Source organism: Chinchilla lanigera, unplaced genomic scaffold (assembly GCF_000276665.1).
Source record: "Chinchilla lanigera isolate Chin_1 unplaced genomic scaffold, ChiLan1.0 scaffold00066, whole genome shotgun sequence".
NCBI lineage: Eukaryota > Metazoa > Chordata > Mammalia > Rodentia > Chinchillidae > Chinchilla > Chinchilla lanigera.
The window spans coordinates 12690859-12716521 of record NW_004955467.1 but is presented as its reverse complement, the minus strand read 5'-3'; the positions used below and the strand labels follow the sequence as shown (position 1 = coordinate 12716521).

General features: G+C 41.4%; 1 protein-coding gene across 1 annotated transcript in view; it reads right to left on the bottom strand.

Annotated features, from left to right (window-relative positions):
* Positions 1–25663, bottom strand: part of Ankfy1 (ankyrin repeat and FYVE domain containing 1) — a gene marked incomplete in the record, with an annotated part of 90477 nt that overhangs the window by 18025 nt on the left and 46789 nt on the right. The window contains 10 exon segments of the mRNA XM_013522066.1: positions 2247–2400; positions 2657–2755; positions 4299–4527; positions 9878–9975; positions 13626–13825; positions 14033–14101; positions 15860–16064; positions 22351–22516; positions 22825–22974; positions 24694–24817. Of these exon segments, the coding sequence (XP_013377520.1) occupies positions 2247–2400; positions 2657–2755; positions 4299–4527; positions 9878–9975; positions 13626–13825; positions 14033–14101; positions 15860–16064; positions 22351–22516; positions 22825–22974; positions 24694–24817 (1494 nt within the window).

Below are 25663 nucleotides of genomic sequence, written 5' to 3'. Positions count from 1 at the left end.
TCAAACTTGCAATGATCCTCCTGCCTCAGCCTCCTTTACCACCATGCACCACCACACCTGGCTTTAATAGCATCTTAATAAAACACCACAAACAAAAAGTGCCACTCCAGCTACCCATCTGACAAGTTTTTTTGCCCCACTCAATCAGTAGGGTCAAACTGATGTTGAAAATAAAGGCAGATTCCTCTGAGAAGCCAACCACAGCAAAACTTTAACTGTGCATCTTTTTTCTTTTTCCTTTTAAGCCTGTCTGAAGTTTATCTGCTGGGATGTTCTTCATAACTGAAATTGTTATTTAAGAGTTGATCTCAGATTGTCTTTTATAATGAGATTTGTGGGCCAGGCGGGGTGGTACACGCCTGTAATCCCCACACTGGGGAGGATCGTTGCGAGTTCAAGACCAGCCTGGGCTACAAAGTGAGCTCAAGGTCAGCCTGAACTGCATAGCAAGACCCTGTCTCAAAAAGACAAAAAAATAAAAAATAAAATTAAAAAAAATATACAATGAGATTTGTGGAATAGCATGCACTGGCCCTGAGAAGTTCCAACAAGAGAAAGTCCAGTTCCTCTTCTCCATCCCACAAGTCTGATTATATTCAGCTTACAACCCTGCATTGTGGTTAGGTGTGATGGCACATGCACTTGGGAGGCTGAGGCAAGAGGATCACTGAGTTCAAGGCCAGCCTGAGTAACATAGTGAGTCCAATGCCAGCCTGAAATGCATAGTGAGTCCCTGTCTCAAAAAGACAAAACAAAAAAGCAAAAAACCCCTGCATTGTACTTTTTTAGAGCCACTGTTTTCATTTCTTAATTTAAGAAGAAATAAAAGTATTTTCTGTGTTGATGGGCATTTTGGTTATTTCCAAGATTTAGCTATTACAAATTGTGCTGCTATAAACATGGGTGCATATATATTGATGTGGTATGATGTTTTTAATTCTTCTGGGAAAATACTTAGAAGGGGAATATGTAGCTGGGTTGAATGGGACCTCTAATCCTAGTTTTTTAAAGAATCTGCACACTGATTTCCACAGTGGTGCACCAGTCTACACTCCCACCAACAGGGGAGAAGGGTTCCTTTTTCCCCACAGCCCCCCAACCATTTGTTATTGGCTGACTTCTTGATAACACCCATTCCTTCTGGGGTGAGATGGAATCTCAGTGTTCTTCTAAAATGCATCTCTTGAGTGACCAGTGATATTGAAGATTTTTTCATATATTTATTTGCTTCTTGTATTTCTTCATCTGAGACGTGTATTCATCTCAGGTGCCCATTTTTGGATTAAGTCTTTGAATTGGGGGGGGGTCTGATTTTTTTCAGTTCTTCATATGTGTTACATACAAGCCTTTTGTCTGAGGAACAACTGGCTATAATTTTTTCCCACTCTGTGGGTTGTCTTTTCACTCTGTTGGTGATTTCTTTGCTGTGCAAATGCTTTTTGATAGGATGCAATCATAGTTGTTGATTCTTTGTAGTATTTCCTGTGCAGTCTGGGTTTTGTTCACAAAGTTCTTCGTACACCTGTGTTTTCAAGATTACTACCTATTTTCTCTTATAGTAGATTTAGTGATTCTATTTCAGTATTTAGCTCTTTGATCCATTTTGACTTTAGTGCATGGTGACAGGCATGAGGAATGGATAAAAAAGATGTACAGTATTGGTTTTTATATAATGGAGTACTACTCAGCCATAAAGGATAAACTTGAGACTTTTATAGGGAAATGAATGCAACTTGAGACCATACTCATAAGTGACATAAATCAGACCCATATGTGTAAACTTGCACTGTCTCACTAGTATGAGAAGCTGAACAAGTAAGTAAGATCCAAAATGTACAACAGATATTGTGACCTGGGAAGAGACTGTTCAAAAGGAAAGAGAAACTGTGATGGGAGAAAGGGGAAAGGAAAGAAGAAAAAAGAGAACAATATATATATACACAAGACAGTTAAAATACTTATACAGCTAGTTTCTCTTACTTCACTGAAAAGATTTGTGCTAATATTATCTGGACATTATTTCATGCCTGTATCTTGTATTCTGAGTAACTACTAAGAAGATAACAGTGCACAGTGTATCAATTATTGTTACTCTACTGGCCCAATTTGAAATTCTGTTTTATTTTATTTGTTTTTGTTCTTCTTCTCTTTAAAAAATTCTTTTTTCTATGACCAAGACTATGGTTTTGAACTGTCCAAACCACGCGTGGCCGGGTGTTATGGCGGAAAGCACCGTGTCCTCCCACCTGACACTGATGTCTGCCTGGTGCTCCAGGAGGAACAGCGCGCTCTTGCTGTCTTGCCGCTGGACAGCCATGTGCAGCAGAGTCTGCCCGTCCGACATGGCGTCATTGATGGAGGCCCCCGAGCCCAGCAGCTGGGCTGCGATCGTGTGCATGCCTGGGAAGTACACAAGCCCCGTGAGTGCAGGCTCTGCTTCGCTCTCCCTGCTGCCTCAGCGTCTTCCTACAACAAATACGCTCCCTTAACTGCTCAAGGCCAGCAGGTCTCCACTGGATGTTTTAGGTCAAACCCACACAGGAAGGTCATTTAACAACCAAATGATTAGCCCTGCTCCCCTCCCCCCACTTATCCACCCACCTACACTTCTGACATCTATTTCCTGCAGACATCAACAGCCATGGCACAGCCTTACCAGTCCACAATGCCAGGCCCAACACAGTCTGGTCTCGGGAGTCCTTGAGGCTGAAGTCCGGAATAATTTGCAAGTTGTTGGTAGCATGAAGAGCATTGGCTGAATTTTTTTAAAGGAAAAGAATACTTAATTTCACCATCCCATAGATCATATTTCAAGCATGCAACAGAGCATGAATTCACTTTCAAACTGAGCAAGAATTCAGTTTCAAATTGACTAACTTGCTATTCAAAGAAAACAGGTAAATCTTTGTGTGGAGAATAGAACCCCAGAAATCTAATACCTTGGAGCAAAGTTTATAAGGGAAATAAACTTTTTTTAAAAAATTTAAGCCAGGTGTGATAGTGCACACCTTTAATCCCAGCACTCAGGACGTTGGAGGAGGACAGCTGTGAGTTCGAGGCCAGCTTGGGCTACAGGATGGGCTACATAGTTCAAGGTCAGCCTGAATTACCTGGTGAGACTCTGTCTCAAAAAACAAAACAAAACAAAAAAAAGCAAATTTAAAACGAATTGGGGGTAGCCAGGCATGGTGGCACACGCCTGTAATTCCAGCACTCAGAAAGTTGAGGCAGGAGGATTGCTACAAAGTGAGCTCAAGGCCAGCCTGAACTGTATAGTGAGACCCTATCTCAAAAAAACAATGGGGGGCAAAAAAAAAAAAAAAATCAACAAGCCTGTAATCCTAGCACTTGGAAGGCTGATGCAGGAGGATCATTCTGAGTCCAAGACTAGCCTGAACTACATAGCAAGACCTTGTCTGGTTGAGAGGCTGAGGCAGGAGGATCCTTGCAAGTTCAAGACCAGCCTGGTCTACAAAGTAACCTCAAGGCCAGCCTGAACTGAACTGCATAGCAAGACCCTGTCGAAAAAAGGAAAAAAAAAAAAAAAAAAAAGACTTTGTCTCAAAACAATAAATAATATCAAAAATTTAAAACACTCTTCACATAAGGAATCCCAACTCCACTATGGAAATATACCTTTAATATGTGACTATTAAAAAAGAAGACCGAAAGAATGCCCTGACAATGTTCCAACTCCTACAAACACAACACTCCTGTAAGGACCAAGAAAAAAATGCACATTCTACCTAAAACCCTATTTCTGTCCAGAAGCACAATGCTAAAAAGTGCTGGACTTCTGAGAACTGAGGCAAGGGTAAAACAAACTTCAGGACAAGAAAAAGCCCTCAGGAGGATTTTCTAAAGGAAGTGGGCCTTCTCTGCTACAGGGGATGCTCCTTTCCCAAGAGCTCCCCTCTCATGGGTCAGCTCCAGGGACCTCAGAGACAAATGAAGGACTGACTTGGCTCGTGACAGACCTGCCACAGCAGAGTTCTCAAAAACAGTGCTCACACCAAGGCAAAACTTAGCTCCACCTGCACTAAAATGGCCTGGAAAACACCCTGAACAAGACAGAAGAAAGTCATAGGTTCTCACACCTTGACCTGACAGGTGGCACGAGCAGACCCCATCCTCTGAATGTACACAGGAAAACGTGGTCGTCAAGAGCCATCTTACCCAGTTTGACCTGAATAAATGCTTTTGGTAAGAAACTCACCCACAGAAGACAGAGCACCTCTGCAATGACCCTAAACTGCTGTCCACAAGTCAGGCTGATGGCAGATTTCCTCATCGCTTACCTTTCTGCTCGAGAATGACCGACACCACATCCGGATGATTATAGGCAATTGCCATGTGCAGCGGCGTCTGCAGATAGACACTGTCCACGGAGCCGGTCAGGGAGGCAGCTTCCTTTGACAAAGGCACAGCCTCCTTCGTCTGCAGGTTTGGGTTGGCACCTTGCTGCAGGAGTTCTGCCGTGAGGTTGGCCAGGCCGTGCCGACAAGCTGTATGCAATGGAGTTTCTCCCTGAATGCAAACAGATGGCCCAAATCTGAGCATCTACAGCTTAGGAGTTTGGCGAGGAGTTCCCTTCATAAAGGGATAGACGGCATCAACACCAAAGTTAGGCCCCCAGTGCCAGCCATCGTGGGCTCATCCTGTCACCAATTATGCTTTGGCTCAGTAAGCCATCGGCTCATCCTGTCACTATTTCCATGGTGCGTGTGCATGCGCGCGTGTGGTGGTGGTAGGGGAGATTAAACCCAGGAGCTCTGCACTGAATTACATACATCCTCAGCACTTTTTCATTTTTTAAATTTTCAGAAGGGTTTTACTATGTTGTGTAAGCAGTCCAGAATGGCCTCAACTTGTGATCCTCCTGCCTCAGCCTCCCAGAGCGCTGGCACTATAGTTGTGCACCACCATACCACACTCGCTTTCGTAACTTTGACCATCTTTCACCTGTGCTCTTACCCTTAGTTTTTCAGTGTCTTCCCAAGAACCTTCCAAATGCCCAAAATGGTTCCCATCCTCTCCATCTCCTATGATCTCCTTACCCACCCTTCACTTTGCTCTCATAATTACTGTCTTCTAATTATAAAAATAATATATGGTGGTTATTATAACATAATAACTACCAACTGTCTCAAAATAAACACTGTAGAAAACACAAGAGCTTCAGTCACAGCCTCAGAGATGAGTAGGGTTAACAGTGTGGCCATCACTTTTCTCATTCTCCACTAGCATCCCCCTCCCTTCCTCCTTTCCTTTTTTTTTTTTTTTTAATACTTTTTTGAGACAGAGTCTTGCTATGTAATGCATGCTGGCCTTTAAGTCACTATATATTCCAGTCTCTCCCTGAACTTCTGGCAATACTCCTGCCTTAGCCTCTCCAGTGCTGGGATTAATAACATGTGCTACCATACCCGGCTTTCCTTCCCTCCCTCTTTTCCTTCCTTCCTTTTACTTTCTTTTCTTTTTTTGTCAGTTGTATATCTCACAGATACATTTATTCATGCTACCGACTAAAAGATACCTATACAAGTGTACAGTGACAGTCTGTGTACCCAACCATCTAACACACTTTGCTTCAGTTTACACACAGACTGATGCTTTGTCTCATGTCTACTCAAGTGAGGGAGTTAATGATGATCATGAGCAGGCGCAGGACTTGAACCTTTTAAAGCTCTACTTGACCAACTGCCAAGGCTGCACCAGACCCCACCGCAGACTCAGAAAGGTCACTGAGCACTGCATCCAACTTCTTTCACCTGCTCATACCAATCACACTCTGAACTCTAATAAGGGCCCCCTCCCCCACTTCTAAACCCTAGACCACACAATGAAAGCAAGTCTCCTGTTATGCCTGGCCCCCGGCAATAATAAAAGTGCCTTAAAGGAACCAGGATTACCAATTTCACATTTCTCTCCACTAGCAGAGCACTTGCAAGCACGCGCATACACACACACGTACATATGTACACGTGTCTTCATGTTTATGCGTGTATCCAACAACAAATAGGAATTTTTTTCACCTAAACAAATGGGAACAAGCTGAACATAATGCTCTGTACCTTTCTCTCACAAAGTATCATCACGGAAGCAGAACTCTACAGGGCTTTCTGTGAGAAACAGCAAGACCCAAGCATTCCTTCCTCCGTCCAGCCCTTTGTTCCCACACACTCTCAATGCATACACTTACAGACTCTCACGGTTTCCACCAGTACCTGCAGACCCAGGCCTGTCACCCAGACATCCTCACTGAATGTTTAGAAAGAACTCAGCAATCTCAGTGGGATTTACGCCACTCCAGTTCTTCCTTCTGGCCCGGCCCTACCAAACAGTTCTTTTTTTTAAATTTTTATTTTAAGGGGTTTTTTTTGTTGTTTTTTGCTTTTTTAGGGGGTTACTGGGAATCGAACTCGGGGCCTCATGCTTGCCAGGCAGGCACTGCACCACCAAGCTAAATCCCTGGCCCCAAAATAGTTTTAATACCTGTCTTGTCCTTGTTTCTATAAGGTGTAAACTGACAGGTCGGTTGACAAATTCTGTAATTCCTCTGCAACCTGTTGATGTAGTGCTAAATCCAGCATGAGAGGTCAAGACAGGTCACTGCTTGTCTAGACGATTCCCACCGGCTCCAGTCTGGACTCAACGCCACACTCCCCATGCCAGCCTCCCCAGGCATCTTTTCACACCTCTAAAATGATCATGCTGCTCCGCTATGGGATCTTCTCCCATCGGATGAAGCCCAAACATCTTAAACCAGCATTCCAGGTCTTTGTCATGTGTGCCTCTCACTTGCTTCAATGTCAGATGTCCCCAGTACCGCTATACCTTAGGTTTTATCTAGTTTTGCTATGAAGGGTATCAGAGAAGAGTCAAGAAATCATACATAATGTGGGCTCCTGGAAGGCTTTTGTAAAGTTAGCTGACAGAGCATGTTTCTGTACTATTAGAAATGGGAGAGTGGGCGAAATTATTTATTTATTTATTTATTTATTTTTTGGAGACAGGGTCCGCTATGTAGTTCAGGCTGGTCTTGAGCTCACTTTGTAGCCCAGGCTCGTCTCAAACTCACAACCGATCCTCCTGCCTCAGCCTTCCGAGTGCTGGGATTACAGGCATGCGCCACCATGCCCAGCAAGTGGGCAAAATTAATGATGCAAGAAAGATAAAGACAGACACACAATAGGAAGAGCAAAGTTACTGAAAAGGAGAGGATAAAAGGCGGAGTCCAAAAAGGGGAGAGGCCAGACACAATGATACACGCCTTGAATTCCAGCCACTCAGGAGGCTAAGGCAGGAGGAACTTAAGTTTAAGACCAGCCCAGGCAATTTAGCGAGACCCTGTCTCATATAAAAATAAAGGGGGTAAGGATGTGGCTCACTGCATGGTGCTGGATTCAATTCCTAGAACTGAAGGAAAAAAAAAAGATGGATTGTAGCTCAGTAGTAAGAGCTTGCCTAAGGCCCTGGGTTATAACCCAGGAAAAACAAACAGCCTCAGATGAGTACACGGATATTCTAGTATTTCAGCGTGAGTCTAGGCTGTGTGTGCAGACAGGTTAGTGCATCTGATGAAGGGAAGCACAGGGACGACTTCCTTCTGTGTTCTCAAGATCTCTGGTCTGTCTCAGAAACCAAGTTTATTATGTACTGCCGTGCCCAGCGCTGCTGAGTGTGCAACGTACATATCCTAGTGTCTCGGTCTCAATACTAGCTTCATTACTTATGAACCTCTCAACTGCTCCAATCTTTTACCCTGAATTAAAGGATTATAAATGTGAGAAAAAGCTCTTCAATCCTGGTTATACAACAATACATGTTGCTTAGAATTAAAGTTCCTAGTTGAAATAGTTATAAAATAAATGTGGCCAGGTGTGGTGGTACATGCCTATAATTCTAGCACTGCGGAGGATGAGGCAGGAGGATCACTGTGAGCTCAAGGCCAGCCTAAACTACATAGTAAGAGCCTGTCTTATGGCAGAAAATGCCCCGCCCCCCGCCTCCCCCAGCCAGTACACTTCAGTTTGTTAGTTGCTCAGGTAATTGTTCCTGTTCTAGATTCGGCTGCTCCTGTCTCTTAAGTCACTGTGATGCACACTGTATAAACCAATCCCGGGCTGGGGATTTAGCTCAGCGGCAAAGCGCATGCCTGGCAAGCGCAAGGTCATGAGTTCGGTTCCCGGTACCGGAGAAAAACCAAAAAAAAAAAAAAAAAAAAACAATCCCCAGTTGACAAGCCATTCTGCCTCTGTACTCCCTGCTTGCTTGCTTATCCTATAAGCCCTAGACCACCAGAGATAAGAGAGTGATTTTTTTTTCCTGTGGGCACTGGGAATCAAACTCAGGACCTTGCTCTTGCCAGGCAGGCGCTTATGCCACTGAGCTGGGAATGATCCCGATCAGTGCCTGTTGATATAAATAAATCTGCCTCCAAATCCTGGGTGTCATTTCAGTGTTTCTGCTTCCTGTTATAGTCTCAAAATAAAAAATAAAATAATTTTTAAAAATGATCCTAATATGTTCTAAGACAACCCCCCTCACTCCCCAAGGATAACTGAAGGCATGTATACCCTATTCATATCGTGCTTTTTTGTTGTTTTTTTTTTTTTTTTGGTTTTTCTCCGGTACCGGGAACCAAACTCATGACCTTGCGCTTGCCAGGCAGGCACTTTGCCGCTGAGCTAAATCCCCAGCCCCTATATATCGTGCTTTTTTCCACATGCACGTACTTATGGCAAAGTTTAATTTATAAATTAGGGAGAGGGTATTAAAATAACAATAAAGAACAATTGTAATAATATACTATATAAAGCTATATGAATGTGGTCTCTCAAAATCACTTTTGTTCTGTTCTCATGTTTCTTGGGATTATGTGAAATGATACAATGCCTACGTGAAGAGATGAAGTGAGGTACAAGATAAAGGCACTGTGATATTGTATTAGGTTATCACATAAAAGTTAGTTGAAGCTGGGATTATAGTTCAGTGGCACAGCACTGCCTGGCAAGGGCAAGGTCCTAAGTTCGATTCCTGGTACCAAAAAAAGATTAGTTCAACGTGGGTACATGACACTGTGACATCTGATAAGTGCGACAACTACTAAGTAGCTAGGGCGTCGGTGGCATGCACAGCATGGATATGCTGGACAAAGGGATGATTTACCTTCTGGGCAAGATGGCATGAGATTTCATCATGCTACTCAGAATGAGGAACCATTTAAACCTTATGAATTATTTCTGGAATTTTCCATTTAACATTTTCAGATTATAGTTTTCAGTAATTCAAATTGCTGAAAGTGCAATCATGGATAAGGCGAGGACATCCCTACTGTGCAGTCTGCCTTGTTAGTTTGCGACATGGACTGAATGAGCAGCCACACAGAGAAACCAAAGGCCAAGATGCTATTCTGGTAGCTTTCTGTGTAGGTCTGCTAATTTCTATTAGATTATAAAGCCCAGAGTATTTAGTTCAGGGCTTGATATATACAACTATTACTTCAGAAATATTTGATGAATCAACCAATACTTGAGAATATATCAAAGAATTTATAGACTCTATTTTACTCTGTTGTTTCGTTTTGTTTTGAACTAAGAGTCTCACTATACAGTTTAGGCTGGCCTTGTAGTGACGGTTATCTTCCCGTCCCAGCCTCCTGACTGCTGGGATTACAGATATGTGTCATCATTGCTGGCTTTACTCTGGGTTTTAAACCATATGTGTGTACGTATGTATTATGTTCACAAAAATTGTTAAAAAAAAGAAAAAAGAAAAGAAAATGAAAAGGACTCTATTCCATTTTTCCTCAATATTCACCACTATTTCTTCCACAGGACAAAAAAACTTCTCTGAACTGCTTTGTCACACTTACCCACTTGTTTTTGTGGTTGACATGGGCACCATTGGTTGCCAGGAAAAGAGCTGCTGCCTCATTTCCTGCTCCAGCTGCCCGCTGTAGTAAACAATTTCCTACAAGAAAATGTGGATAGACATTCTTCTATTTGCATAGAAACGAGGCCAAATTCCACAGTGCGCAACACCCTGCCCTCCCCACCACCTTATCCCTGGTCAGCCCACACCCAAGACTAGGTATCAACAGGCACCATCTATATGTGCACCTGACACTAGGGAAAGCCATAAGCTGGACTATCGATTCTTCCCTGCGTTTCCAACGGGCCCCCACCTAGGGCCCCAGGGAAGTTATGTCTTGGGTTTGGTTAGGTTGCTAAGGTTTGGTTAGAGCAAGGTTTCTCAACAGTGGTGGAAGTGACATTTTGGGTAGGATAATTCTTTATTGTGGGGTCGTGTGTTGCACATTGTACAATGTTTAGAAATATCCCTGGATTCTACCCACTAAATGCCAGCAGGGCTGCTGAACTTGTGGCCAACAAAAATGTCGACCGATGTTGCCAAATGTCTGGAGCAAGGTGGGACTGGAGGTGAGAACCACTGGGCTAGATTACTATTTCAGAACACATTATATGCTGAAGTTGTATCATAAAATGCCTCTTAAATACTTTTGTGTTATTTTTAGGCCCTTAAACATGCTTGCTCTTAGCCTACAAATATTTTGCTTAGCGTTTTCACCTTTTTATAAATAAAGATCTTAGAAAGAAGTTTCCCTAGACATAGTTTTAAATCTAGAATAGTGTTTCTCAGTCTTTTAAAATCCACTTCCAAAAATGAGCATAAAATCTTATGTTTTATAGCTATAATATTTGGAAATCAAAATAAGTTAAATACCAGGACTAAAAATAAGTGAAAAAAATGGGACAAAGGACTACTGTCCTCATGTCATTTTTTTTTTTTGAGACAGGGTCTCGCTATGCAGTTCAGGCTGGTCTTGAGCTCACTATGCAGCCGCGGCTGGCCTCAAACTCACAACAATCCTCCTGCCTCAGCCTTCTGAGGTTGGGATTACAAGCATGCGCCACCACACCCAGCTTTCATGTCATTTTTAATTTTTCCTCTGAGAAAGTGAGTCTACCTCTAGTTGATGATAAGTCATTTGAACTAATTCCCAAGAGTCCCATTTTCACTTCTACAGTCATTCTGTGCACCCAAGTCTTAAATTATATACCTCTTTACAGAAAAAAAGTTAACTTGTGACTACTAAAATATTATCAAACTGCTGAAAAACCAATGAACAAAGGTTATTACAGATAAAATGAGAAATGGCACAAATCAACAGGAAAAAATAATTTTGAATCTGTATGTATTTAACAATTAAAAATTAAGGTAATGTAAAAAATGACAGAATTAGGAGGGAAAAATTCAATATATGTTTTAGAAATTGATAGATCAGGAGTTAGAGGTACAGCTCGGTGGTTGTGTAGCACGCATAAGACCATGAGTTTATGTTTTCAGTATCAAAGAACCAATTTTACATGTCATACTCTGATATGTGATTAAATTAGAAATCAGTACAATTATGGCCAATAATCAATATACATTTGTAGATTAAAGCTTAGTTAACAATTGCATTTTTGGAGCTCATCAGTATGAAACATTTACAGTTAGTTTTCCCTGTAGTCCCTGTTCTGTGGTATTACTGCCTTTAGCTTTTAGGACATTTAGAGTGGGGATTTCATGACGTAGTTTTTTGGTACTACTGGAGATTGAATCGCTTGGTTTCCAACTGGCTACCACCTTAACCTTTATTTGTACCCTCCAGCCCCTTAATCTTTATTTAAAGTTAACTATTAGGGTTGGGCTTGGTGGTGCACACCTGTAATCCCAGCACTTGGGAGGCTGAGGCAGGAAGATCGCTGCAAGTTCGAGGCCAGCCTGGGCTACAAAGTGAGCTCAAGGCCAGCTTTAACTGCATAGTGAGACTCTGTCTCAAAAAAACCAAAAAAAAAAGGTAATTATGAACTTCTTTAGCAAAAAACATCACTAGCCATCTTTTTTGGGGTGAGTGCAGGTCAATTCTCTGTCAGTAACACCTACTCACGCTTTATACATTGCTAATAATACTAAATGATCAAATACATAGAACTCACTCTTCTTAAAATATTCCTATTCAGCCAGATCAAAGATATACATTAAAATAATGGTTCTCAAGGAGTGTATGTGTGGCCTGTGGATTCCTGAGAATCACTCGAGGGGTCCATGAGGTCAAAACTACTTCCCTACTTGCTTCTCCTTACTGTGCTGGCATGTCTGCCGACAGTGCAAAAGCAACAGTGGGTCAAACTGTAGAGCCTTAACACGAATGAACAGAATGGTAAGGAAGTGGACTGGTAGATTAGGGGGGGAAAAAAGCCAGTTTCATTCATGGTGGTCCTTGATAAATCCGTAAAAATTTCTGATTTTATTAAATCTCAACACTGAGTGCATGTCTCTGAAAAAATTCTGTGTGACAAGGTAAGAAGTATGCAGGAAGGTTTTGCTACACTGTACCAACACACAATGTTGCTGGAAGAAAAGTACTTTATGCCATTAAGTAGGAAGCTGAAATAGCAGCTTTCCTCATAGAGCAGTATTTTCACTCAAAAGAGTGACCAATTAATGTAACATTATTATTCAAACATGAATATTTTGAAGATATTTCCTTGAAAATGAACAAAAGGAGCCTGTCATATAAAAAAATTAACAAGTTTTATACCCAATGATAAAATATGAGCATTCAAATGAAAATGCAAATTTTGGCAAACTTTTCTCTGCAACCCTCAGTTTGATATTTTCTCAATACAGAAAGTCTCTTCTGATGAGATCAGTGGTGATACAAATGTAATTCTAAAACGTGTGAACATTTGGGAGATCTGCCTAACTCCATGAACCAATATTTTCCAAGTGACTAAGGCAAGGCATGTTTTAAAATCATGCACGGAGAAGCGATCTGTATAAAGCACAAAGTGAGCCATGAGTTTTACTTATTTATTTTGAAACAGGCTCTCACTATGTAGTCCAAGCTGGCTTCAAACTCACCATGCCTCACACTCACTTGCCTCCGCCTCCCAAGCGCTGAAATTACAGGCGTATGTCACTCCCATCACCCAGCTTAAGCTTTTTTTTTCCTCTTATGGAAAAAGATAGGGTTTCACTGTCTCTACGCTACCCAGGTTGTGCTCCAACCTGCAATGCTTTTGCCTCCCTACCTTGAACTATAATTTTTAAGAGGGCACAATAAGTTCTGAGTCTAAAAAGTGCCCAAATGCACCTCAATAAATAAACAAGTAGGGCCGGGGATGGATATAGCTCAGCAGCACAGCGCCTGCCTGGTAAGTGAGAGGCTGTGAGTTCAATTTGCCATACCAAACAAACAAATATTTCAGTTTAAAATATGTGTCTGGCTAAGTTGTTTGAAGCATAGGATTAAAAAAAATTACAACCTGAGCTTTTACTATATTTAAGATTAAGTACAAAATAAGTTTCATCTGGGGATGTAGTTCAGTGTAGAGTGCTTGCCCAACAAGGACAAGGCCCTGGGTTCAATCCCCAGTACCAGTAAACAAATAAGTGTTTGCCAAGTTCAAGATCAGCCTGGGCTACCCTGTCAGTTCAAGGCCACCTGAAATACAAAGTGAGACTGTCTCAAAAAAAAAAATATTTACACAATACCTCACAGAACCCCTCCCTTGGCTCAGCATATCTCTCGGGGGTCCACTGTGCTTTACCTGTCATTGTATCGGGTGCATCAGTGTTGCTGCCACACTGGATGAGTCTGGCTGCGAAGCTGTTCTCATCAAATGAAGTCCCGTTTACCACAGGGAGGTCCTCAAATGGGTTCACAGAATGGTCCGAAGTCACCGTGATGTACTGCACTGCAAGCCACAGAGCTGTGCTGCCCTCATGGTCTTTCAGTTCTAAATCCAGTCTGAAATAAGGGAGCAACGTGAACAGCAAAGATAATCTTCCAACACTGGACTGCTAACAGCCTCCCTTTTTCTCTCTACACGTTTTGAATTTTTATTTTACTTTTACTTATTAAGATTTATAACACTAAAAGATGTTTTAAAGGAATTTTTCACTCACAATCCCACCCTTACAAGTGCTTTTTCATTCTCCATGTCGCCCTACGTACTGTTTACACTGCAGCAGCTGATTAAACACATACTCGTTCCTGGCCACAATGGACAAGTGTAAAGGTGTCCTGCGGGGTAAAAAGAAAAGGCATCAATTCAGATTACTCACAGCAGGAGATGGAAAGAATCCTAGGTAAAATCACCACCCACAAGAAACTCCACATTTGTACAACCAACACTTCTCCAAAACCATGACCAAGAATCAAAACAGGAGAACAGATATTATGGTTTATATCTAGATGTCCTCTCAAAGCCTCATGGGCTAGAGGCAGGGCTTCTGGGAGGTGACTGGATTACGGGGTACAGCTGGCTTGTAGTTGGGAGCTGGGGTCTCGTCCAAAGAGGCAGGTCACTGGGGCGTGACCCAGAAGGGTCTGTCTTCCTTTTCAGCCCCTCCCTTCGCACTCTGCTTCCTGGCCTCCCAGCCGTGAACAGCTCCCCCCACCACCCCCATGCCGCTCTGCCTGCCATCCTGCCTTAGAGCCAGCCAGCCAGGGACCGAAACATGAGGCAGCGTAAACCTCTCCTCCCTTCAGCTGTGGATACTGGGTATTTCGTCCCAGCTACCACGAAAGTGACTAAGACAACAGACGTGCTTATCTGTTACCACTTGTTTAACTGCCAAAAAAGACAAGAATCAATAAAAGGAACAGGTGTAAAGTACCGTCGACATGGGCACAGGCACAGGAGTGCTTCCTACCATAGGCATGCATACTTTCCCTCACCTAGCCTACACCAATTCTGAACAGAAATTTTTTTCTTCCTTCCCCATTGGGTGAGACGGACTAAAGGAGCAGTTAACTCCTCCTCACTTTTATTTAGCTCAAGTGCTCTAAAGAAGATGCCACTGCAGCCAGAGCCAAGGCTGGGATCTACCTCACGATCAGACTGCCAGAATTTACCACAGCAGCAGCAAAGGAGAAAAGAAAAATCAAAGACTCTACCAGGGGAATGAAGATGTAATTATTTGGGGGAATAAGGTAATTAGTACATGACACAGGTTCACAAATATCCATCTTACATCAGTACTTTATCAAATTGATGTTCCTAACAACCGAACATGAGAAATCTTTTTTTTTCGAGACAGGGTCTTTTTATACAGTCCAGACTAGCCCTGAACTCACTATGTAGCCCAGGCTGGACTAGAGCTCCTGCCTCACCTTCTGGACTGCTGGGGTTACAGGCGTGCATTACACTGGCCGGCCTTCTTTTCTTTCTTTCTGAGAGCATTTCTAAAGATACAAAACACTGAGGAGCTATGATGCTAAGTGATCCCATCCGTGGCTGGGGATGCAGGTAGCCCAAGTGGCCTTTAGGGCCCCCCACACTGCTTTCCCAAAGACAGGATGCCCTTTCTGAGAGTCTAGATCACATGGAACCTCAACTAAATCCTGAGAGGGACAAAAGGAACATAAACATTGTCAGATATGCAAAGGGCTGTGCAACAGAACAAGGTAGCAAGCTGTGTAGATAAAGAGCTGTCTAAAGTGTGGGTATTTGCAAGATACAACCGGGTTTGAGATAGGGAATTTTTTCACAATTACACCTCACAGAAATGCCAAAGATCCCATTAAAAGAACTGACTAGATTACCACTCTGGTTCCATCCAACATGAAGATGATGGATGACTTAAAATTCAAAACCTTCAGTTTGCCAGGATGGAAATGTTTTAACCATGACACTTATCTGCATGATACATACATGTTTGTGACTTCAACAAACAGAATGAATTAATGCAAATATGCTATACGGCAACTGTGTGCCACCATGAAATACCCTTCTCAGCTTCAAGGTAAAGGTATACAGTCTCTTGGTTCCCAACTTACCTGCCCTTGCTGTCCTGCATGTTGGGGTTGGCACCAGCCTGCAGAAGGGCCTCTGCAATCTGTGCCATCTCAGACATCATCTCTGCTGAGTGTTTCTTTGAACTGTACAATGCCACAAGGTGTAATGGTGTCTCCTGAGCACCTAATGTAGCAGCATTGACAAGGGCCCCATTCTTAATAAGGAAAGTAGAAGCAAAGACATCTCCTTGAAAAGAAATAACAAGACACAGTAATACAACAGTCAGGACAAGCCATTCTGGCTTTCCTCAGAAGGAAGCAGCTGATACCTACAAACAAAGAAGAAAAACTAGGTGTGTCTAAAGGAATTTCCTGGGGCACCTACAAGTGGAAATTCACCATTGATATCATGGAGGTACAAACTCCAGTTCAAACAGTTCTTTGTCTAATTTTTTACTGGTGATCATCTGTCCTGCCTCCTCAATAACCCTTCACTGTTTATGAATACGAGGTTTCCAGGCTGGATATGGTGGTGCATGCCTGTAATCCCAGTTACTCAGGAGGCTGAGGGAAAAGAACTGTAAGTTGGAGGCCAGGCTGGACAACTTAATGAAACCCTGTCTCAAAATAAAAAGGGCAGATCACTCCCTGGCTTCAATCCCTAGTACTGGGGGAGAGGGATCTCTTATACTTCAGAGGCATCTTCCAGTCATCTCAAAAAGGGCTTCCAAGATTCTCCCCATCACAGTTTCTCTCTCCCTCACTCACTCCCTCCCTCGCTCTCTCTCTCTCTTTCCCATTTCTTGATCACAGGAGAACAAGGGATTCTCTGTGAATCCCTTCCTTCACCTTAATACTTAGAGTATTTAGGTGTAAGAATCTATGTATGACTACCTGAAAATTTCAAATTAAGACTCAATAACTTACATAAAATCATTTAATAATTTAATTTACCATCTTTGACTATTTCTCTGTAAGGTGAAAAAAACTACTTTCAAATGTTGATAAAAGAACAAGAATTATGTTATGTAAGGATATGAAAAGTATACAACTGTGAAAATACATTAAAGAAAAGATGACTCTAGATTGGTCCCACAAACAGATGGTTGAGTTCAGAATTAAGCAATGAGTGGCAATTTAGAATTAAAAATACTTATAGGAGGGAGCAACTAGGATGAAGGAGGAGAAAGGAGAGAGAAAGAAGGAAAAGAAAAAATATGTGTATGTGTACACAGGATAGCTAGGATAACTGTACTACTAATATCTGTTGGTTTACTGAAAGGAACTGTTAAAGTGTAATTATTTGATCAATCTTACATGCCTGTATCTGGTTATATATACGACCATTTTGAAGATAACATTATATAATAACCATTGTTAATATCCTATCACCTTGTTTTGAAATTCTGCATCATTTTCATTTTTCTCTATGCTGTTTTATGTATTTGTTTTTGTTATTTTGCTTTTTTTTCTTCTCTCTCTAAAATGAAAAACAAAATGTATATGTATATACAAGGATAGCTGGGATATGTGTACTGCTGGTGTCTGTGGTTTATTGAAAGGAACAGTTAGTGCCTAAAATTTTCTTTTTTCTTGACCAATTTTGCACGCTTGAATCTGGTAATCAGAACGACTGATCTGAAAACAACAATGTGCAGTAGAAGAACCACTGTTAACTCCTACCATCTTGTATGGTGAAGCTCTGCATTATTTCCAATGTTGCTTTTTCTATTACTTGTTACTATCTTTGATTGTTTGATCAATCTTACATTCTTTTTTTTGGTTTTTCTCCGGTACCGGGAACCAAACTCACGACCTTGCACTTGCCAGGCAGGCGCTTTTGCCGCTGAGCTAGATCCCCAGCCCCTCAATCTTACATTCTTACATCTGGTGGACTGAGCAATTTTGTTGGTAGCAACCATTATAAATTCCTATCATTTTGTTTTGAGGTAATATATCATTTCTGTTGTTTTTGTATTGTTTTGATTTTGTCTGCATTGTTGTTTTGTTAGTTTTTTTAATCTTTAAAATAAAAAAATTTTAAAAAAGAATTAAAAATACTTGTGTAAAACCAGGTAAAGTATACTTGTCAAGTTAGCTTTGAGGATAATAAAGATTAATTAATTAAATTTCCTCTAAGATTAAAATCCAACCTTCCTTGGCTTTATTTCTACTTTGTAGCTTAAAATATAAAAAACACTAGCTATATATAAAGTGATGTATTGTAAGAATATAAGAGAATAACAAAGCATCAAAGATCATGAACCGAGAAAGCTTCTAGTGACAAATGTTCTGCGCCATTCCACTTCCGTTACTGCTCTCAGCAGCGTCCAAGTGACAACAATTAGCTCCCATGCAGAAAGGAGACAGATGAGACAGACGGGAACCTATGTCTGTGTGCATACTGTGTACCCACTCGTGTCTTCTACAGGCCCAGGGGAGGTGTTTGGGAAGCAAATGGATTAACTGGTCAGGGGTACTGTGTTCCACTTGAACAAAATGGCTCTAATTCCAATCAACTTATGCTATCAGACAATTTAAGACATCTCTTACCAGCCCTTTCTCCTGAAGTATTTTTATTTTTCTACTCCCATTTTTAAATGAAAAAATGTGTATACAGTACACCACACATACAGAAAAGCCAAGTGGGTAATGCTGCACACAGAAATAAGGGTACAGGTCCAGGAAAAAACCTATAAATGGCTGGCTTAGGACAGAAGGTATAATAAACATTTCATATTGTAAGCCTTCTTAAGAAACAGATTTTAATCAGATTTACTCCATTAGTAAGATCTAAATGTACAGTTTTCTTACTCATATATTTATAGATAGCTCACACAAAAAAGCTATTTGGAAATCACTAGAAACTGAAAATTGTTAAACTGGAATGGTGGTACACACATTTAATTCCAGTTTAGGAAGTTGAAGCAGGAGGATCACAAGTTTGAGGCCAGTACTGGCAACTTGGTGAGACCCTTTTTCAAAATTAAAAAGAGAAGGAAGAAAAGAAGAGGAGAGAGGGAAGAAAGAGAGATGGAGGGAAGGGAAAATAGGGGAAGAAATGAAAAAGAAACTGAAAACTGTTGGTGTCACACATGAGAGCAAATCAGTCCAGAGCGTAAAAAGCTGGAGGAAAGAAACAACTAACATCAAAATTACAGAACAAAAAAAAAGGAACAGAAAATAAAAGAAGCACCACTTAAAAGATTTTTGGCCTAAGAAAACGTGTAAAACGTTTTAGAAATATTTACATTAAAGATAGTTAGGACTGGGGGTACAGCTCATAGCAGAGCATATGCATCATGCTCGAGGCTCCAGGTTCAATCCTTGGCACCAAAAAATACAAATAAAAAATAAATAAAATAAAACGAAACCTGTTTGGTGCTTAATACTTCATCACTTTGTTCACCAACAATGCCAGATAAAGGAGGCATTACTATAGTAATTTCTCCACACAAAAATATCCCCACAAAGAAGTAAAAAGTTTTTTTTTTGAGACAGAATCTCACTATATAGTTCAGGCAGGCCTTGAACTCATGGCGATCCACTTGCCTCAGCTTCCCGAGTGCTGGGATTACAGGCATGCACCACCATGCTGGGCTACAAGTTTAAAATTTTAAAATCCACATACAATTTTTCTTTTAACGGAGCTTCCTGATAGAAATTTTATGAAAAGCATAGCCAGAAAACTTCACTGTTCAGTAACACAAACCAGCTAGGTGTACTTCTATAATCCCAGCCTCTCAGGAGGCGAAGGCAGGATCACAAGCTTGAGGCCAGTGTGGACAACTGAATGAGATCCGTCTCAAAATAAAATTGTAAAAAGGTTAGAGACCTGGTTCAGTGCTTGCCCAGCACCAAAAGAACAATGTTAACGTGCTCTTCCAATAGATGGCACTGTTTTCACATTTACTAAAAGTGATTGGAGAGCAGCGTGCTATTTAAACAAACTCACCCGGGCTGGAAATGCAGCTGAATGGTACAGCACTTGTTTAGCAGGCACAGGGCCCTGGGTTCAACCCTCAGTACCACAAAAACAAAACCACAACAAAGAGACCAAAGGAAAGGGTGAGAGAGTGACACCCACTGACTGGTGTTACTATAGTTTTTCAAAAAGTAGAAAAATTACATTTCTTTTTATGAAGCCAAGGCTACATCTTACCCAGATTAGGTTAATTAAAGGAGATGCCAACTGTTTGGCTATAAGCATGCCTCCCGTGGACTCAAAGATACAGGCTGCATGCAGTGTCCTTTGGAAAACTGGTATGCTCAATTAGTAGGATAATCACTATTTGGTTACAGAGTCGACTTTATACCCTGAACTATATATTAAAGATCTTCCCTCACTCCTAACACAATGAATTTAAAGTAAGGTTAATAGTTCAACTTAGTGTATTATTCAATTTAATCATTTCAGCAGGTCAGCAGACTGCCAACAAGCTGAAGGAGAAAAAATAAAAACATTCTTACAGGAATTGGATCTGATTTGGGCAAATAATAAAAGCCAGGCAAGGGCAAAACAAAAGCCAGCAAGCTGCCTTCACCAGTCAACTGTCAGCAGCCAGAGCTGCAATACTAACACTGTTTCCTACCCGCCTCACAACTCAGTAACATAGGAATCATTACCACTCTACAGATGAGGAAAAGAAGACTCAGGTACTCAAATGACGGTCTCCACAGGAAATGTGTGAGCCAGAACTCAAACTCTGCCATGTCCACTCTGCAAAGCCAGTGGTCTGTCTACTTCACCCTGCCACTCTCTCCAAAATTACCAACAATCAAGTTTATTTTGTCCATACTGTAACCCACATGATGTAGACAATTCATAAATTCAGAGTGAAAGACTAAATCATTTGAAAGTAAGTATCAAAAATGTATGGCCAATTCTTGGCAATTCCGGTAACTAAGCAATCACCAAAATATTTAATAAACAATTTCATCAAACACAACAATTTAACTCCCTGAGAGCAAAGGGACATAATTCTCAAACTGTTTCTTCCAGTTAACAAGTATGTTTGTTTCCAAAATAAACATCTCAGCCACTGCACAGTATGGGAAAGAACAATTCCCTGTGTGGTAGCAACTTTCCCCACAGAACACACACCCTGTGCTCAGCACCCAGTGACTGCGAAGTGCAGAGTGCTGCTTGGGAAAATGGCATGTGTTCTTGATGCTGACATGCTCTAAGGATTTCCTACCCAATAATGAGCAAAATTTTCCTTTCCAGCAGCCAAAAACTGCAATACTTTTTTTTCTTTTTGACACAGGGTTTCGCTATGCAGTTCAAGCTGGTCTTGAACTCACTTTGTAGCCCAGGCTGGCCTCGAACTCACGCAATCCTCCTGCCTCAGCCTCCTGAGTGCTAGGATTATAGGTGTGCACCACCACACCTGGCTTAAGCTAATATTTTTCAACAGATGACCTTTAGAAGAGTATTTATATTAAAAACGTGGTGAACCAGTATATTCTGGTTTTGCTGTCCACAAGTAAAGTGGCCATGGCAAAATGTTTCAAGCCAACTATCCCTCTCAAAATGAAGACTTTCACACTTTTGAAAGCTTTTCCTCCATACAAGCTTTTTTTTTTTTTGTATCAGAATCAAACTCAAGACCTTACGCTTGCCAGGCTGGCACTGTGCCACTGAGCTATATCCCCAGCCCTCCATTTAAGAATTCTGCCTCTCCATTCTCATTCTGTCAAAAATGAACACAACAATGGTAGTTGGGCCTGGTGTCGCAAGCCTATAATCCCAGTGCTCAGGAGGCTGGCGGAAAAGGTCAAGGCCAGCCTTGGCTACCTAGTGAGTTCAAGGCCAGCCCACACCACAACTTGAGATCCTGTCTCAAAAAAATGGAGAAAAAAAAAATAACACCACAGCAGAGCAAAATTAAACAAGATCCATTTGAGATGTATGAATTAATAAGGCCGTGGGAAAAACAAAACAAAGAACTGGTCCTTTATTTTTCCAAATTGAAAAGTTAATTCAGGGCTAAGGATGCAACTCTATAGTAGGAAGAGTGCTTGACTAACATTCACCAGTTCTGGGGGTCTCCAGAACAGCCAAAAAATTCATCCAAACAAAACTATCACTCTGTCATGTCAGAAGTCTAGCCTGTGAAAGGGAAAACTCTGATTCCAAGAATACACTTAAACTTGCATGGTTTTGACACTTTCCTTACACATCCATGCTAGGATAAAAAAGTTAGGTCTTCCTAGCACAATTCTTAGAAAAGTGATAATTAATGCACAAGTAAATGTATAAACTGCTTGTGTGTAAAAGGTACTTCTTCTCAAAGCCATCCTTCTACCTTTTTTCCTCAGGCCCTGTTGGCACTAGGAACAGCCAAACAAATACAGCACAGGCAATAGGTCTTCCATCCCTCCTCTGACCCAGTGACCACAGACTTTAAGTCACACATCCTCAAGGATAGACTCAAGATGCCTTTGGGAATTTCTGGAACTGAGAAAGAGAGCCTTCAAAACCACACAGATAAAAACTTGCCTGCAAAAAAAAGACATATGTTTCTTCCTACCTCTTTGTATTCCTTTATGTAACAAGCTCCAGCCATTCTTGTCTACCATGTCTACATCCGCTTTGTGACTAACCAGTGTGGTGGCAATACTCTCTAGTCGGCGTGAAAGTGCTAGATCTAAGGCAAGATCTCCGTTTTGATCCACTTCGTTCAGCTTCCCTGGGAGCTGCAAAGATAGGGTTTTAAATCAACAATGAGCAGCAAATGCAACCTGCTTTCATTTCTCTCACCTTGACCCTGGAAGTCAGGTCCTGCTAAAGCAACTATTTAAAATGTGGATGTGGCTTTTGAACTGGGCAAGACTGGAAGGATCCTAAGCAGCAGAATAGAAGCCCAGATTTCCTCAGGCTTCAAGGTATTAATAGAAATATACCCATTAAAGATTGTGCTAGTCATGGCTCAGAAAGAGTCAACAGCATCGTAGAGAAAAACTCAAGCCTTCAGTGTTGGACAAAGAAAAAAATGGACAAGTACCTGTGAATCCATTTCAATCAGATAAAGGAAGACCACATCTTCTCTTTCCACTTTGATAGCTTTATGTAATGGGTATTCTGTCTTGGATTTGATCATTTTGTATAACAACTGAGCACTCATGCTACTAAAGTCCTCCTTTCGTAAATCATCCTAGTGATTAAAAACACAGTGAAAAGCAAAACAAAGTATTAACAATAACAACAACTCATTCTGCCTTAAGCATATGAATGTCAGGTACTACTTTAAAAGCTTACCATTTCTCAAGTAAGTCAATCCTCACAAAACCCTTACGGAGCAGGTCCTACTGTCATCCCCATTTTACAGAACACAGTGAAACACACAGAGGCTAAATAACTTGCCGAAGTTCAGACACGACTGAATAGCTGAGTTAGGATCTGGAACCAAAAGGCCTATCTCCAGTGTCTGCGCTCTATGACAGCACCACCGTGCCTCTCAGTAAGGCAGGACAGTATGAGCACCACTGACTTCAGTAACAAGCTTCAGTAAGAGGCAAGCTATGTGAGAGCCCTCCTGAAGCCTGCCAAGATGGCAATTACAAAATTAATCAGAACTTCCACAAACAACTCTGTTGAGTACAGCTGTCTCTCCTACTGATCTCTTTATTTCTACCTACCAACAGAGACAAGTCATCACTTCTGTTTTGATTCTCTTCCCCTTTTTTAAAGTTTTTTGAGACAGTATCTCCCTATGTAGTTCAGGCTGGCCTTAAACTCACTATGTTGCCTAGGCTGATGGCCAACTCGAAATCCTCCTGCCTCAGCTTCATCATTGCTTAGGATTACAGGTGAGTGCTACCAGGCCCAGGTCCTATTTCAATTCTTTAAAGGTCAGTTCTTTTAGATATCTTTTCTGAAACACTAAGATTCTTTCCTCAATATTGCTGGATACCAAACAATTCACAGAAACTAATATAGCAGCCAGGCGTGATGGTGCACGCCTGTAATCCCAGCACTTGGGAGGCTGAGGTAGGAGGACTGTTGCAAATTTGAGACCCTCCTGGGCTACAAAGTGAGCTCAAGGCCAGCCTGAACTGCCCTGGCCAGGTGTGGTGGGGAACACCTATAATCCCAGGCTGAGGCAGGAGGAGTGCTCAAGTTTGATGCCTGCCTAGGCTATATAGTGAGTTCAAGGCCAGCCTGAACTACATAACGAGACGTCTCAAAAAAATAAATAAATAAAAATAAAAATAGCCCTGATTTTTAAAAAATGTAAAACAACACAACGAAGAAATATAAAATTGATTTGTTTAATAAAAGCTTGATAAGAAAGGCAAATCTAAGTTTAATTATGTCTCCACCTGAAAAAGATAGCAACACACTACAAGCTGGGTGTGGTGGTGCACACCTGTAATTGCAGCACTTGGGAGGCTGAGGCAGTAGGATTGCTATGAGTTTGAGGCCAGCCCAGGCTACATAGTGAGTTCAAACCCAGCCTGAACTTTAAAGCGAGACTCTGTCTCAAAAAACCAACCCCCCTCCCTGCCCAAAAAAAGACACTGTGAAATGACACTGCTGAGTACCCAGGCTTGCTTGGCACACAGCAGCATCTTACTTCTGCAGCTTGGTTGCAGTATCCATAGAAAGAGGAAGGCAGGTGACCCTTCCTTCCAATCCTGTTTCTGAACCAGAACTACCTTCTGTCCAGCCACTCTGAAACCACAGAACCACCAGACTTCCAGAACTGAAAAATGTCTCACAGATCATCTAACCCAACTACTTATTCTTCAGCCCTGTAACAAGAGAAAGCGAGGTACCAGAGAGGTGACTGCCCACAAAAGCACATCTCACGCCTGGGTCTTCCAACTGCCCGTGAGAAGGCTTCATCCACTCCTCTCAATGTTTCACTCACCCAGTGACTTGCAATAATTTCCGCACAGTAGTTCATGAGTGTGCTGGCATTCAGTTCCTCTGCAGTCTGATAGAAGCGGATGCAGTTCCTAACATTCACCAGAGACATAACGCCCTTCTCACATCTACAAGAGAACATTAACGATGCAAATATTATTAAGACAAATATATTCCTAAGTGAACAAATGAAAGCAATAATCTGTGTACTGGCTTGCTATGGTACAAAGTGTGAGGTTAAGCCATGTGGCTATGATTAATTATAGCTGGGCTCCCATATTTTAAAAGTACTACAATTTCATTATGATATTACTTTTTGGTTTTGTTTTCATTTCATTTTGTTTTGAGACAGAGTCTGGCTATGTAGCCTAGGCTGGTGTCCAACTCACTATGTAGCCCAGGTTGGCCTTGAACTCACAGGAATCCCACTGCCTCGGCCTCCCAAACGCTGGGATTATAGGCATGCACCACCATGCCTGGCCATTATGATATTATTTTGCTCAATTCTGATAAGAGTCAAAATAACTTCCAAATAAACTTATTAAAAATAATACTTCCACTGCCTTAAAAGTAATCACATGCAACTTGCCAATCATATACACAGGTTATTTTATATATTTATTTTTGAACAAAAACCAAACCATGCGTGAAATACTTCAAAGAATCAACAACTGGGATCTCATCCTACTGAGAAGTTTCTGCACATCTAAAGAAATCACCAGCAGAGTAAAAACAAAAAAAGAAAACACCCCACAAATTGGGAAAAAATTTTAGCTGACTGTCCCTCGGACAAAGGTCTTCTATCTACAACATATAAAGAATTAAAAAATATCAGCAGTCCCTCCAAATTCAAAGACCCAATCCAAAAATGGGCAGCTGAGATGAATATACACTTCTCAGATAAAGAAATACAAATGGCTTTGAAGATACCAAAGTATAGTACAACTATTGATAATCTCCTTCCTCTTTTGTCT